Source organism: Podarcis muralis, chromosome 1 (genome assembly GCF_964188315.1).
Source record: "Podarcis muralis chromosome 1, rPodMur119.hap1.1, whole genome shotgun sequence".
Lineage (NCBI taxonomy): Eukaryota > Metazoa > Chordata > Lepidosauria > Squamata > Lacertidae > Podarcis > Podarcis muralis.
The window spans coordinates 60,951,746-60,966,014 of NC_135655.1; the positions used below are offsets into that span (position 1 = coordinate 60,951,746).

General features: G+C 44.8%; 1 protein-coding gene across 3 annotated transcripts in view; it reads left to right on the forward strand.

The window, feature by feature from the left end:
* Positions 1 to 14,269, forward strand: part of GAS2 (growth arrest specific 2) — a 117,668-nt gene that overhangs the window by 42,348 nt on the left and 61,051 nt on the right. For all 3 annotated transcript variants that reach the window (XM_028729199.2, XM_028729195.2, XM_028729215.2), the window contains one exon: positions 11,614 to 11,755. In XM_028729199.2, coding sequence (XP_028585032.1) covers positions 11,614 to 11,755 — 142 coding nt within the window. The remainder of the gene's footprint in view (positions 1 to 11,613; positions 11,756 to 14,269) is intronic.

The following is a 14,269-nucleotide window of genomic DNA, read 5'->3' on the forward strand; positions in this document are numbered from 1 at the left end:
GCAAGTAGTCTTTCAAACTGTTCTGACTCAAGACCCCCACCTTTAACGCCAGATTGCAATATGAGACCCTTTCATCTTTCTATCTTCTCCCTCTTTCCTCTACAATCTTCTATTTTTATCCTTAGAATTTCATTTCATTTAAATGTCTTCAACAACTACAAACTCTGGTGTAATCCACCATAGATCGGGGAAGAAACCAGCGGAAGGTCACAATCCATCAGTTTGAGACCAAAGGTTTACGGAAGGGAAAGGAACCTACTTACTGTACTTCTGCCACCATCTCTGACCATTGGTCATGCTGGCTGGGGCTGACGGGGGCTGGGGACCAACACCACCCAGGCCACTTTTGCCATCCCTGGCTTGCCATAATAGGTCAAAAGGTTGTTGGTGTTTGTTTGAAAAGTGTGCACACTCTGCTTTCAAGGCTCAACTTGGTGATTTAGAGCAGTGTTCCCCAATGTTTTGCCAACCATGGCCCCCTTCCGATCTTGTTTCCTTCCTGTGCCCCCCCCCCGGGTGTAGTCAAGGAGGGGCAGGGGGCAGCTGCCACCCATAAGTAAAAATCAATACAAATCAATACATATTTGAGGTTCTGCCCCCCCAACAAAAGCCTGCCCCCTACCAAAAATCTTGGCTATGCCCATGGCTCTCCATCCTACTGGTAGAAAATGTTTTATAATATTTATAATTTATACAAAATACAATTGCATAAAATGATAGGAACAGAATGAAATATTGTTGAAGCAGAAAAACATAGAATCATAGAGCTGGAAGGAACCCGAAGGATCATCTTTCTAGTGCAACCCCCTGCAATGTAGGAAACTCAGATAAACCTCCAAGGAAGGAGAGCCCAGAACCTCCAGAGGGAGAACCATCTTTCGTGTATTATAAAAAGGAAACAACACTTATTTGACTCATTATTTGACACAGAGGGGGAAACCTACAGAAACAGTTCAAAAGGTGCACAGGGAGTTCTGTATATAAGGGAGAATTTTAAAAGACAAGTGGTCCTCATTGACCTGGTGCAAAAAGATCTTGTCATCCGGAGGAGCCCTGGCTGCCTAGATAAAACACATCCTTACCTGGGAGTAAGGCCCACTGAACTAGTGCAACTAACTTCTGAGTAGACACTTAGTTATTTACTAGATGCAAGTCAGCAGCACCAGACAACCCCGCTCGACTATGCTCTGGGGTGGATTTCACCCCACACCTTGCAGAGCCAAGTCAATGCTGCCAACGGGCTCTGCACACCTCAACAACATCCGAAGGCCCTGATCTACTAGGTGCTGGGGTGGATTGCACCTTGTGCCTTGCAGAGTCAGGCCCAGGCTGCCACCATGCCCAGCACTGACGGCAGCAACAAGCAGCTCTGCCTCGCCCAGCCCAGCCCTGCCAATTGCCACCCCACCACCACACTTACCTGATTCCCTGCTTCACTTCTCACTTCCCTCTGTGCCCCCCAAGCCTCCTGCTGTGCCCCCCCCCCATTTACACAATTTTGACCTGTGCTCCCCTTGGAATATCCTGGGGACCCACAGGGGGCCATATGGCCCCTGGTTGGGAACCACTGATTTAGAGCAACATTTTTCTTGAAGTCAAAGAGGGATGCTTTGGCTCAATTTGATGCCTCTTGTACTATTCTGGAGGCTTTTTGGAAGGTGATTGGCATTTCAAACCAGGGACCTTGGTAGCAGGACACAGGCGGCCATTGCAGCTTGCTAGGGAAAGAAGTTACTATCTGTTCTGTACTGTGCTACATCATCATCACCATGCATATACCCAGTGGGTGGCATTGCAGCTACTAATTCAGGAAGGATCAGGTAACTGAAGGAGTCAATTGGGTTCTTTATGGTTTTAGAAAGATTCTACCTCCGGACTGACTCCTCAGACTAAGCTGGTTGTTGCTTATGAACATCCCATCTCAAATGCCCATCCCAACTTGATAACCTACCACTTCCAGACCTGCTGCTTGTGTTTTGCTTTATGTAAGCACTCATTAATTTTTTTTTGAAACTGAGTGCTCTCTCTTTGGTGCTGAAGGCTTGAAGCACATATCTAGCTGAATTTTTTTTTTAAGGGCTTCAACTGAAGCAAATGTATAAATATGATTTATTTTTAGGCACTGCTGTTATTTTAATAGTGTTATGATTCTGTTTAATTGGACATCTTGGTAATTATGTGTCATTCTTCTTTTCTTTTTTTCATTGTTGCGCTCTGCTGTGAGCAGTGGCAATAAACTTAATAATAAATAAGCAAATTAGTTACCTTCACTGTTGCAAGTCTATCGTCCATTCCACCTATCACATGCCTCTAGAATAGTGCTGTATTGTCATTGAAACTAGAGGCAAAGAGGTTGATCATGCAAAGAGCTCTGCTAGGTCAGGCTGAAGACCCATCTAGTCCAGCATCGTTTTGCACTTGCCAACAATATGCCTATGGGAAGTCTGATAGGGAACCAGATGCCTTAGGGAAGATTAAAAATGCAATTGAGACATATCTGAGTTGGGCAGAAAACCACCAGGGCATGCCTGTACAAGGTTTATCGTGCAGCTGCAATGTTGTCCCCTATCTTCATTTATTCTTAAAATGTGTTAATTGCTTTTCCAAACAACTTGCTGCTAAAGATGGCTCACAATTTTAAGAAAAGGTAAATTTAAAAATACAGATGAATATAATGCTACATTTATAACTGCTAAGGGCAGTAAAAGGTCATGTATCCCAAATGCCAAATAATAAAAATGTTTTTACCAGATGTCTGAAAGAATTAGGCAGGCCCCATTTATGGAGGGCGTTTCAACACTGAAGTGTCATAACAGTGAAAATTCAGTTCTGGGTCCTGCCTAGACTGTAGCCTCGCAGAAAGATGGAACTTGGGGAAGCCTTCTCTTTCATATGGTGTACTTTGTAGATAAGCCAGTACTCAGGTGTTTTCCCTCAAAGAGGTACAATGTGTCTAAGGTTATGCACTTATGCAACACCCCAAAAAAGAGGACTAAAGAGGATAGGGCTTTGCATACAATTGGCATGTGCTATTGTATATGTAGAGCCGTATTTATTTAAATAGAAATACAATGCATCTTATTGTAGTGGGGCAGACTGTGACAAGGTCCCCTGTTTGCTTGCCTAGCCTGCTTTCCAGGAGCTAAGATAAGCAGCTTCAAGGCCTCTACTGTCCCTTCTTATGGTTCATAGATGTTCATATACAGTGGTACCTCAGGTTACAGACGCTTCAGGTTACAGATGCTTCAAGTTACGGACTCCGCTAACCCAGAAATAGTACCTAGGGTTCAGAACTTTGCTTCAGGATGAGAACAGAAATTGTGCAGCGGTAGCGCGGCAGCAGCGGGAGGCCCCATTAGCTAAAGAACTGTTTCAGGTTAAGAACGGACCTCCAGAATAAATTCAGTTCTTAACCTGAGGTACCACTGTAATTGTAGAATCAGAAGGAATCCCAAGGGTCATCTAGTCCAGTCTCCTGCAATGCAGGAATCCTGCCCACAGCTGTCCCTGGGTGGGCTTCAACCACCAACCTTCTGGCCAGATGTACAGTCAGATGTACTGATCCATTGCACCACAGGCTCAATGTTTGTTGTTTTTAAACCAGATAGCCCATCCAATAGAGGACTCCCTCAAACAGGGAACAGGAACCTCTTGCCTTTTGGACTACAATTGCCTAATCGCTGACCATTGACCTTGCTGGCTTGGCTGATGGGGCTTGGAGTTCAACAACATCTGAAGGGCTACATGTTCTCAATTACTGAAACAAAGAACTGTCCTCTTCAAATGGAGCTGCAAAGTAAGGCATGTGGCTGTTTTGTCATAGATTGGGCTAAATGTGCTTCCTTTGTCAAGGAGTTCCCAAGCCTGAGAGGAACCACTGGGAAGGCCCTTTATGAGTTCCTAGCAAACGTTCATCAGATGTTGACAGTACTGAAAGAAAGGTCTCTCCCAAAGATCTTCAAACCCAATCAGGTTCATACGGGAGAACAGAGCCTTTCAGATAATCTGGGGCCAAGTTATGTCATCAGGCTTTGTAGATCGCAACCAGAACTGCCCAGAAATGAACTGAAGCTGTTGTAACATGGGACTTGCATTCTCCCTATAGCCACCACAAGTTAACAAACTGGCTGCCACATTCTGAACCAACAGGAGTTTCTGAATGCTCCTCAAAGACAATTCCACACGGGACATGTCATAGTAGTCCTAACAAGCTGCAATTTAAGGCAGATGTCACTGAGGTCAGATCTGATATATATATATTTGTGTGTGCATATCTTTACATAGCCATAGATTTTTGTCTGGGAACCCTCTCCCAATCAAACATAACATTACTATTTTTTAAAAGGTTTTTATAGAGACTGTGCCACAGCAGTGACAAGCAAGCTGCAGCTGGCACTTGGGTGGGTGGCAGCAATAGTGGATGGGCCACCAACCTGCCCCCTCTCCCAGTCCAGTGCCTGAGTCAAGGGACTCACCTTACCTAATGGGAGAGCCGGAATTTCTTTGCAGAAGTGCTTTCTACATAAGGCCCCTGCAGGGTTTCATTGTGGGAGCTTCAGGAAAGAATATCAATTGAAGGCTGCAATCAGTCACCTGGAAGTAAGTGCCATTGAGCTAAGTGGTTCTGAAGTGGGATGTTTTAGGATCACACTGGGTAACTTAAGCTTCCCTTTAGACAGGATTTTTTTTTTTTTTTTTTTGCAGGGGCAGCACCATACTGGGCATGACCAAATTTCCTGGTACTGTTTTCTTGAACCTTGACCATACAAACCTTGACCTTGTTGGGTCCAGGGCCATCTTAAGCATATCTGGTGACGTGGTACAAAGATCCCTCTCCCCCCCTCCCCAGTTTCCCAGAGTTGTCGACCTTTTTAAGGAAAGGTTCCTCAGAGTTGTTGATCTTTCACTACAGGGAAGGAGAGGCAAGAGCTGGGGGTGGGGGGAACCTACTCCTTCCTTTACTGGATAGAAAATGGGACAGAGGAAAGCAGGAAGGAGAGGGCATTCAACCCACCGATGGAGAGGAGAGGAGGGTGTGGTGGTCGGGAAGCTGAACCGGGGCAGAAGTAGAGTTGCTCTTCCCGCCGACCCTCCTCCCCTGATCCCCTCAGAGTGAGTGGGTGGGTGGGTGAGTGGGTGGGGCAGGACAGCAGCAGATTGTCCTTGCCCACGACCACACACGCAGTGTATGGGGTGTGCGTGTTCACAACACTACTTAAAGGGAGAAATAAAAGTGCACTTGGGCACAGCTAAGGATGTGTCTGTGGTGGGAGGGGGAGCCAAACGCCTTGGGTAGACCCCATGAAACAATTCTTTCAGTCAGAGTTCAGCTTGGTCTCCAGAAAAGAGCATGGAAGTTGCAGGGGCAGCAGCCAAAGCAGCTCTTTCTGCTCCTGGGTGAAGAGGAGGAGAGTCTTTACAAATACTTTGGAGTTCCCTTCTGCCCACCGGGAAGCCGCTGCACCAAAAAGGGAGAGGTGGGGTCCTCGCTTGCTGGTGGGGAGCTTTGACAGGGAGCTTCTGGGAGAGGCTCCAGCTTCCCCGTTGAAACCGTTCCCACCCGCCTCTTCGGGGCTCTCCTCCCGCGCTCCTGCCATGCACAGGAGGCTTGGGAGGCAAGCTGCACGCCCAGGCGTGCAGGGAAAGGAGAGGCCGCCGGCAATGCTGCACAGCTCCCCCACTTGCTGGGGCGTCCCTGAAAGGGCGGCACTGTGGCACAGAGCACCACTAAGCTCTATGGGAAAGGTTGGGTCCATCCACGTTTTCATAGAATCATAGAATCATAGAGTTGGAAGAGACCACAAGGGCCATCGAGTCCAACCCCCTGCCAAGCAGGAAACACCATCAGAGCACTCCTGACATATGGTTGTCAAGCCTCTGCTTAAAGACCTCCAAAGACGGAGACTCCACCACACTCCTTGGCAGCAAATTCCACTGTTGAACAGCTCTTACTGTCAGGAAGTTCTTCCTAATGTTTAGGTGGAATCTTCTTTCTTGTAGTTTGGATCCATTGCTCCGTGTCCGCTTCTCTGGAGCAGCAGAAAACAACCTTTCTCCCTCCTTTTGTGTCACTATATTTTGGCCTCTCTCGTTTATGCATTTCTTTTTAATATCTTTAAGTCACAAGCAATAATACTAGAGTTCCAAAGCTAGACATGATGCAGTTTCCCCTGAACTGTAGGCCTTATGTTTGACTTCTCCCCCATGTAAACAAACTCCTCTCTGTATGAAGAACAGTGTGTTTGGCTGGGGGCTGCCACCTCCCTGACATGTAAAGCTTTCTATGTCAGTTCCTCCCTCCTCCGCATCCTCTTTGGGTGGGTGTTTAAAGATGGGATTCTGGCACCTACAATCTGAAGTGAAATGGTTCAAGAAAAACTCTCCTGTGTGATTCTACTGTATGTGTAGATCAGCTGGGGGGAAAAGAGAAGGCAAATGATAGCTTCTTTAGGCATAGTAAGGAAAGCCTGAAACTCATTTTCTATAATCAGTGAATGATAGTAGGTATGAATGATTGCTGCAACCCCAAGAAAATATTAGCTATCATATTTTGATAACCTGGGTGATTCAAACTGTTGGGATCCTTTTCTGATAAGCGCCCTGGCTGACTACAACCCCCACTGTTTTTTTTAGGGCTTACACAGGAATTTCAAAGTGAAATAAAGAAAGGGTAGCTTCTCTTTTCGAGAGATCTTAAAATATGCTTTGAGTCTCCCCAAAGCAAAGATTTTAAAAGCAAAATTATGGAACCTCTTTTGGAAAAATTATATCAATCTATTTCTTTTTCCATGTGATTTCATAGAGCCAGAGCCCCTCTTGGGGTGCCGAAGCAAACCTGACCACATTTTTCCAGGCTGACATCATCTGTTTCACTCACACTTTCACATCCTGCATTAAACCTCCTGCATGCACATCAACAAGTCAGGATTGTAAAAGGAGTGTAACTGGGGAACTGTTTTTGGGTGATATTTGATAGGAGCAATTGTGCGCACTGCTGTTTTAGAGTAACTGTGGCTATAGTCTACTATGTCAACAAAAGTCACTTTTGCCATATGGAAACCTAATTATGTCAGGATGATCTGTTCCAAAACACTTTGGAGAAATTCAAGTCATTTAAACAAAAAGTAAATCAGTTCTTTTCTTTTTGGGAAAAAAAAAGCATTTGAGAATCAACCTTCCTTAAATAACAGTGTTCATATTTCAGAGTTAGAACTTACAGTTAACAGATTTGAGAATAATAAAAAGGACTTTTTAGTTATTTTTAGGTGGTTGAGAATTTATTAGGTGAGAAGAAAACATAGATATTTCCCCACAGTCCTTCAGTATAAGTTTAATCTTACTTTCATTTAAGGCACTGAGTAAAATTCTGGCTCTATGGATATAAATGGCAAAATGCTCCTTGCCTCCCCACTTCAGTGTCAGTAGTATTTTTAATAATAAACAACAACTGTCCCACACATTAAAGCACATTCAAAGCATATAACCTCCCCTGAGGGAATGTAGTTTACCCCTCACAGAGAGACAGTTGCTAGCAGCCTTGACAAACTACAGTCCCCAGGATTCTTTGGGGGAAGCCATGTGCAATGAATGTGCTTTAAATGTATGGTGTTAATGTGACTGATGGTATTTTGGTCTCCTGCACATGTTTGGCCCCATTAATGGGAATTCCTTTTGCGTGAGCCCCATTGAGGTACAGTAACACTGCATAAGGACAGTTCCCATGCATTGCAATAGGGCCCTTGCCCAGCAGAAGTTCTTCATCACACTTAAATATAGTGCTGTAGAATATTCTTGCAATGACAATTTTAATGGGCAGAGCCCAATATGTGATGTTCACTCACAATCCCTTAAGCATCAACCAGAAATGTTAAGGAAGTCCTGGTTATTTCAGAGCATGCTCAGTTCACTTGGGTCATTGGCCAGGCCTCTGGTCCTCATTGTAGGACTCTATCCTACAAGATGTGTGACACAATCCAGTGGTTATACAAAACAGGGAAAGTTGGAATGTAGGAAGCTGCCTTATACTGAGGCTGACTATTGAATCCCCTAGCTCAGTGGCTGACAGACGCTCTCCAAATTCTCTGAAGATGCCATGGACTGAACCTGGGGCCTTCTCTGTGTAAAGCTCTAACCCTGAGCTCCTGCCCCCCCCCCCACTACTGCACTCTGCCCCCAAGAAACAGAAAGGTGGATAGTGATAAATACAAGCTACTGTCCAAGGAAGCCTGGCCATTACAGATCTCACTGAGGAACTGTATGGCCAGAGGCCATCAATACTTGCATAGAAGAGGTGTCAGCAGTTGTCATTTGTTATACAATAGAAATTCTGCTCAAATTCTCTCTTCAATACGACTATTAAAGGTGCAGGAGCCTTGGTAGTATTCAGTTATAGTCCAAATATCAAGTAGATATCTGAATAAGACCTATTGAAGTAGATCTACGTGACTAAATTAGGTTCATTATTTACATTGTGTCTACTCTGAGTAGGATGTAGCTGTATACAACTCGCTGTCATGTTTGGCATTTGAGAAGCTCCCAGATAAGCTTTCAAATCACCCCAGGGGGTTCCTGGATCAGAGCTTGAAACCACTTTGCACTATGTGATTTAGGTAAAGTTAAAGGGACGCGGGTGGCGCTGTGGGTAAAAGCCTCAGCGCCTAGGGCTTGCCGATCGAAAGGTCGGCAGTTCGAATCCCCGCGGCGGGGTGTGCTCCCGCTGCTCGGTCCCAGCGCCTGCCAACCTAGCAGTTCGAAAGCACGTCAAAGTGCAAGTAGATAAATAGTTACCGCTTACCAGCGGGAAGGTAAACGGCGTTCCATGTGCTGCACTGGCTAGTCAGATGCAGATTTGTCACGCTGGCCACGTGACCCGGAAGTGTCTCCGGACAGCGCTGGCCCCCGGCCTCTTGAGTGAGATGGGCGCACAACCCCAGAGTCTGTCAAGACTGGCCCGTACGGGCAGGGGTACCTTTACCTTTACCTTTTTAAAGGGACCCCTGACCATTAGGTCTAGTCGTGACCGACTCTGGGGTTGTGGCACTCATCTCGCTTTATTGGCCGAGGGAGCTGGCGTTTGTTTGCAGACAGCTTCCGGGTCATGTGGCCAGCATGACTAAGCTGCTTCTGGTGAACCAGAGCAGCGCACGGAAACGCCGTTTACCTTCCTGCCGGAGCGGTACCTGTTTATCTACTTGCACTTTGATGTGCTTTCGAACTGCTAGGTTGGCAGGAGCAGGGACCGAACAATGGGAGCTCACCCTGTCGGGGATTCGAACTGCCAACCTTCTGATCAGCAAGTCCTAGGCTCTGTGGTTTAACCCACAGCGCCACCCGCGTATGTATGTGATTTACATACATTTAAAAACACCGGTTCTGGTATTTGACCTGCATCCCAAACAGGAGGCAAAAGGGAAAGTCAGAGGAAGGAAAGGAAGTGTCTTGCCAGTGCACCCCCTTCTGTGTCAGTTACGTCCCAATGATACAATGCTGTCTTGCTGCTCCTTCTGCATGATGGTTGCTCCAAGCAGTGAGTCACTTCTGTGGTTTGGCAGTTGCTTTCTGGTTTGTCTGCAGGCTGCCATCTGGAGAGTTTGGCGGTGACATAGTGGCTTGAGCATGTGCTTTTTGCATTGTGGCTCCAGTTCTCTGGAATTCTCTTCCCTTCGAAGTGAAGCACGCTCCAGCATTGTCATGTTTATGTCGTCTGTTAAAAACTTTTCTTTTCTCTCCAATTAGCCTATTTTATTTCTGCGGTTTTTCATTCGTGTTGGTGTGTATGTCTTAATACTGTTTTATGATCTGGATTATCTTTCATGTTCTGTTTTCGTTCTCCACTCAGGTATTCTCTGAATATAGAACTACTTGTAAATTCAGAAACAAACAAACAAAATGTGTGGGGAGAAGGAAGGGACCCCAACATTGTAAATTTGCCAGTAAAAAAATCCTAACTCAGTTTATATACCATTATGAGTTTGGGGAAGAAGGTTCTGTACAGAGACCCTTCTAATCCCTGGATTAGCAAGTGTTAACATCTAATGAGGCTTCTAATTCTTGGAATAGCCAGGTTATCCTCTTGGTGAGGTGTAGGGAAAACAAAGGGAGAGGCTTTGTGGGAGACGGCAAATGGGTGGGACAGATAGTGAAAAGGACAAAAGCCAAAGTTGAGAGCTGAGATTTTTTTTTTAGGCAAGCTGGGGGGAGAGCCAGAGCAACGTTTGAGAGCAGTGTTGGATTTCTGTTTGAATTCAAGGCTGCAGCTATGGGAGAAACAAGACTCTCTTGGGGTGTTGATGCTGTGAGCCCCTCCATCGTAGGCTCAGGTTGTATATATGTGTAAATGAACCATATATCATAAAGACACCACAGTCTCTGCTGTGCTACATTCCCAAAGGAAACATATATGCCTAGAACCCCTGGAATATTGCACCGTTTGGAGATTGGAGTGGCGGGCATTAGCTACTGTAACAGCACCCTCTCTGTTCCCAAAACTATTGCATCACTTCAAGTGGTCCTTTGGGCTTGGATGCTATATCAACTGTGATTCCTTTGCCAGTAGCTGAGGTTATGTGAAGCCCATTCAATCCCATGTTGTTTGGCTTCCTTTCCCTACTGCCCTCCCCCCCCAGTTTTTTGTGATGCTTCCAAGAAATTATTTGGGACTAGTTTTTTTTACCCCTTTTTTCTTTTCACAAGCAATCTATGTCTGGACATGGAGCTGGAAGCTTTTGCAGACATCATTTGAGCTTCTCAGCGCTTGGCTTACACAAAATCTTGCATTTTATAACCAGATCCAGAACAGAAGCAGATACTCCATAAATCACTTTAATGGCCAAGCTGCACATTTTAACTATTTATTTTTAGTCTTGCTTGCTCTGGGATGAGAAAACTTTGAATGTGTATGGCACTGTCACACCTATGTATCCTGCCAAGCGGATCCCCTCCCCTTGTTCTTAAAAGTTGATGTCAGACAAAAACTGGCCATTTTTAGCAGTAGGGCTGAGAAAGTGTATTCATCTCCAGCCCTCTTAAAATTCCAATCATCTACGAGTTTTATACATCCTGTAAGTGTAGACGGAGGCTGAGAAGAGGGGCACTTTCACCCGATCCAACACCCCTTCAAGCCCAGCACATAAGGGGTTTGGGTTGAAGCCCAAATATCCCTCCCCCCCCAACCCCAGAGGGAGCTATAAGGGACTCCATAGGGAGTCTGGGTAAAAAAGAGGTCAGTCAGGGGCCCTGCGCCTTTTGATACGTGGACGAGGGAATTTTAGTAGGTGTAGCTTGTCATGCAAGCTAAACTGTCTAAAATTCCCTCTTCTGCACAACTATTAAAGGTGTGGGAATCCAATACTTTCTTTTTCTATCCACCTGCAATAGGTAGGGGTTATGAAAGATCTAGATGCATTTGAGTGGAAGTCTTTCCACAGCCCTCTGGGATTTGTATGTTCACACAATTACAATCAGTGTAATAAAACTAGGAGTATTAAAAAACACACATATCTATTAACTGGAACAGGCACACCCTGGGAATATTTATCGAGAGGCATGTCCAAATATTAATAAGCATCCTAAATCATCATGTAATGTATAATTTTCTTTCTGTTTGCATTACAGATAATGCCGGTGAGGAGAATCCCATGCAAAGCCAATGCACCACCTGGATCCTTTTTTGCACGGGACAATACAGCAAATTTCTTATCCTGGTGCAGAGATGTGGGAGTAGACGATACTTGTCTATTTGAATCTGAAGGTTTGGGTATGTGTCAACTCCTGCACATCACAATTTCCAGTGTACTTATATCGGGGCGTCAGTCATGTCCTAGTGATTATCACTGGGGGCAGAATCAAATCAAGGTGTCTTTGAAATCATGACGCACCATTGAGTCACTTTTTTAAACAGAATGTTCTAGGCCATAGCTGCTTATTTGTTTTCAAATACTGCATTCAAAATATTACAGATACTGCCTTCTATTAAATGTGGTATTACTCTGAGTTGTGATGAAAATGAAGGATGTTTTGTGGAATTTCAAGAGAAAACCTGTTCTAGTTTAATTTTGACCACAGTCAGTTAATTCTGCTCTGCAATATTATGGACGGTTACCTTGTGACAGTCAGTTTCACCGCACACAATGGAACTTCTGTCCTGAATGCATACAGAACACCCTGTGCCATACTGATGGCTGCTGCAGGTCACGGATATTTTGATGTCAATAGTCACTAATCAGGATATTAGGAAGCAAGCATAACTCCACACTGTAACCGAATGAAGGGCCTTAGGCAATGCTTAGGCTGCTCAAAACCTCCTGGCATGCTAGCAGAGAGCTCCACCTGTGGCAATGCACAACGAACGACAGCAGGGCATGTTGGGTGTGGGAATGGATGAACCACATCAATTGTGTTCCCTGACAAAACGGCACAACTTCATTTCAGCCCTGGGGCTGGTGTAGTTAATTCCCTCCCGCTACTGTGAGTTGGTAGGAAAGAAGAGAGGAACTGAGCGCCCAAACCTCCTGCCCTATCTTCAGTGAATCTGCACAGTATGTGTGACAGCTGGGCCATAGGCAGATCACTTTTCCTCTTTGACTTTGTTAGTAGATGTCAGGGGCTGGACTAAGGAGGAATGGTGGGGGCTGCCCCCCTTTCTCCTGAACCTTCCTGAGAACAGGAGGACAGTATAGATTTAGAACAGTGGTTTGCAAAAGGGCATAGTTCAGAGGCTGCAGAGGGGAGAAACTGGGAAATATTGGAAGAGGAACAGCAGGAAGAAGAAACACCAGGGGAGAAACAGCTGACAGACTCAGTGTCTTTGGAAAGCATTCCTGAGCCCCCCCTCTCCCAGGACCAGGCGATCATTGAGGGTAGTCAAACAGCAGGCCCAGAGGCAGAAAGCTCAGATTAGCCGACACAGGGGTGACATAGAATAGGAGAGATGTAGTGGGGACTTTACTTGGAGCAAAACCATTATCTAGGGGATACTGCATTCCTTCATCTCTCACTGTAAATATTGAATAAATTAATTGGTAAGAACTTTTATTGTCTGTCTGCTTACTGGCTGCCACCGTGGGAGGGATCCCAGAAGCTTGACAGTAGCTACTGTAGAACTGGGAAGATGTCTAATTCTGCAGGACTGGACCTCAGTTGGATCACACATAAAGTTTTACTTGTATATTCAAAATCGGCATTTTATGAATGAATGAAGGAATAACTAAATGCTGAAACAACGTCTAAATAATATTGGAACTATCATTCCACTATGCATAGTTCTTGGTCTTTTAGTTGCTGGCTCTTGAAAAAGGAATTCTATCTACATAGTTCAATTAAGTATGCTTATTGGATCATTATTATTGGCATCATTATGATATCCTCCAAATATTTCCTGCATACTTTGCATGTGACTTTGTCAGCTAATTGTATGATTACTGTTCTCTTATTAAGCATATAAAAATAAATACACTCTGGAGTGCAAGAGAAATGTGAAAGGGGATGTTGCTGCATCATACCAGACCCAGTCGCTATACATTTCAACAACAGCCAGAATTCTGTATGCCCAAGCATGGGAAAAATGATGAAGCAAGTAGATTGGTTCTCAGTCCCCCCCCTCCCCCATTTTTCAGGAAAATCTGAAAACAATGGAATATTATTAAATTTACAGTGAGGTTAAATGGCGAAGAAAGACTAGTAGATGGGATTAGTAACCCAAAATGGCAATAGGGAATTTGGAGTGTTGGGAAGTGGTGTGGATTATATGTTGATGTAGAGGATTAGTAAAGAATAGTAATAGTATCCTGCTGTTAGGATGTGAATAAGGATAAATATTGGAAGCAGGCGAAAGCCATAGAGAAAGAGACAGGCTTGATTTCTGCAGGAATCCGAGGTCGTGGCTATGGGAGAAGCAAGATCCTCTAGGGGTGTTAATGCTGTGAGCCCCTCCATCCTGGGCTCAAATTGAATATATGTGTAAATAAACCCTGTATCATAAAGACATCACAATCTCTGCTGCCCCTCATTATGAGGAAACCAAACCCTGGGGTAAGCTCCTGGAACCTCTGGAATCTTGCACTGCTTGAAGATTGTGGTAGCATGCAACAATATTTTCCTGTGGAGGGAAAAAAGAAGAACTAATAACTCCAGTAAGCTAATTCTTATTTTAATTTCATACTTAGGCCAAAAACAAGTCCCAAGTGAACTAATAATTAAGCAGCAACACCAAAATTACTACAGCTCTGTAATAACTGCAATTTATTGCTTTGCAGTCTGCACTTAAAACTGT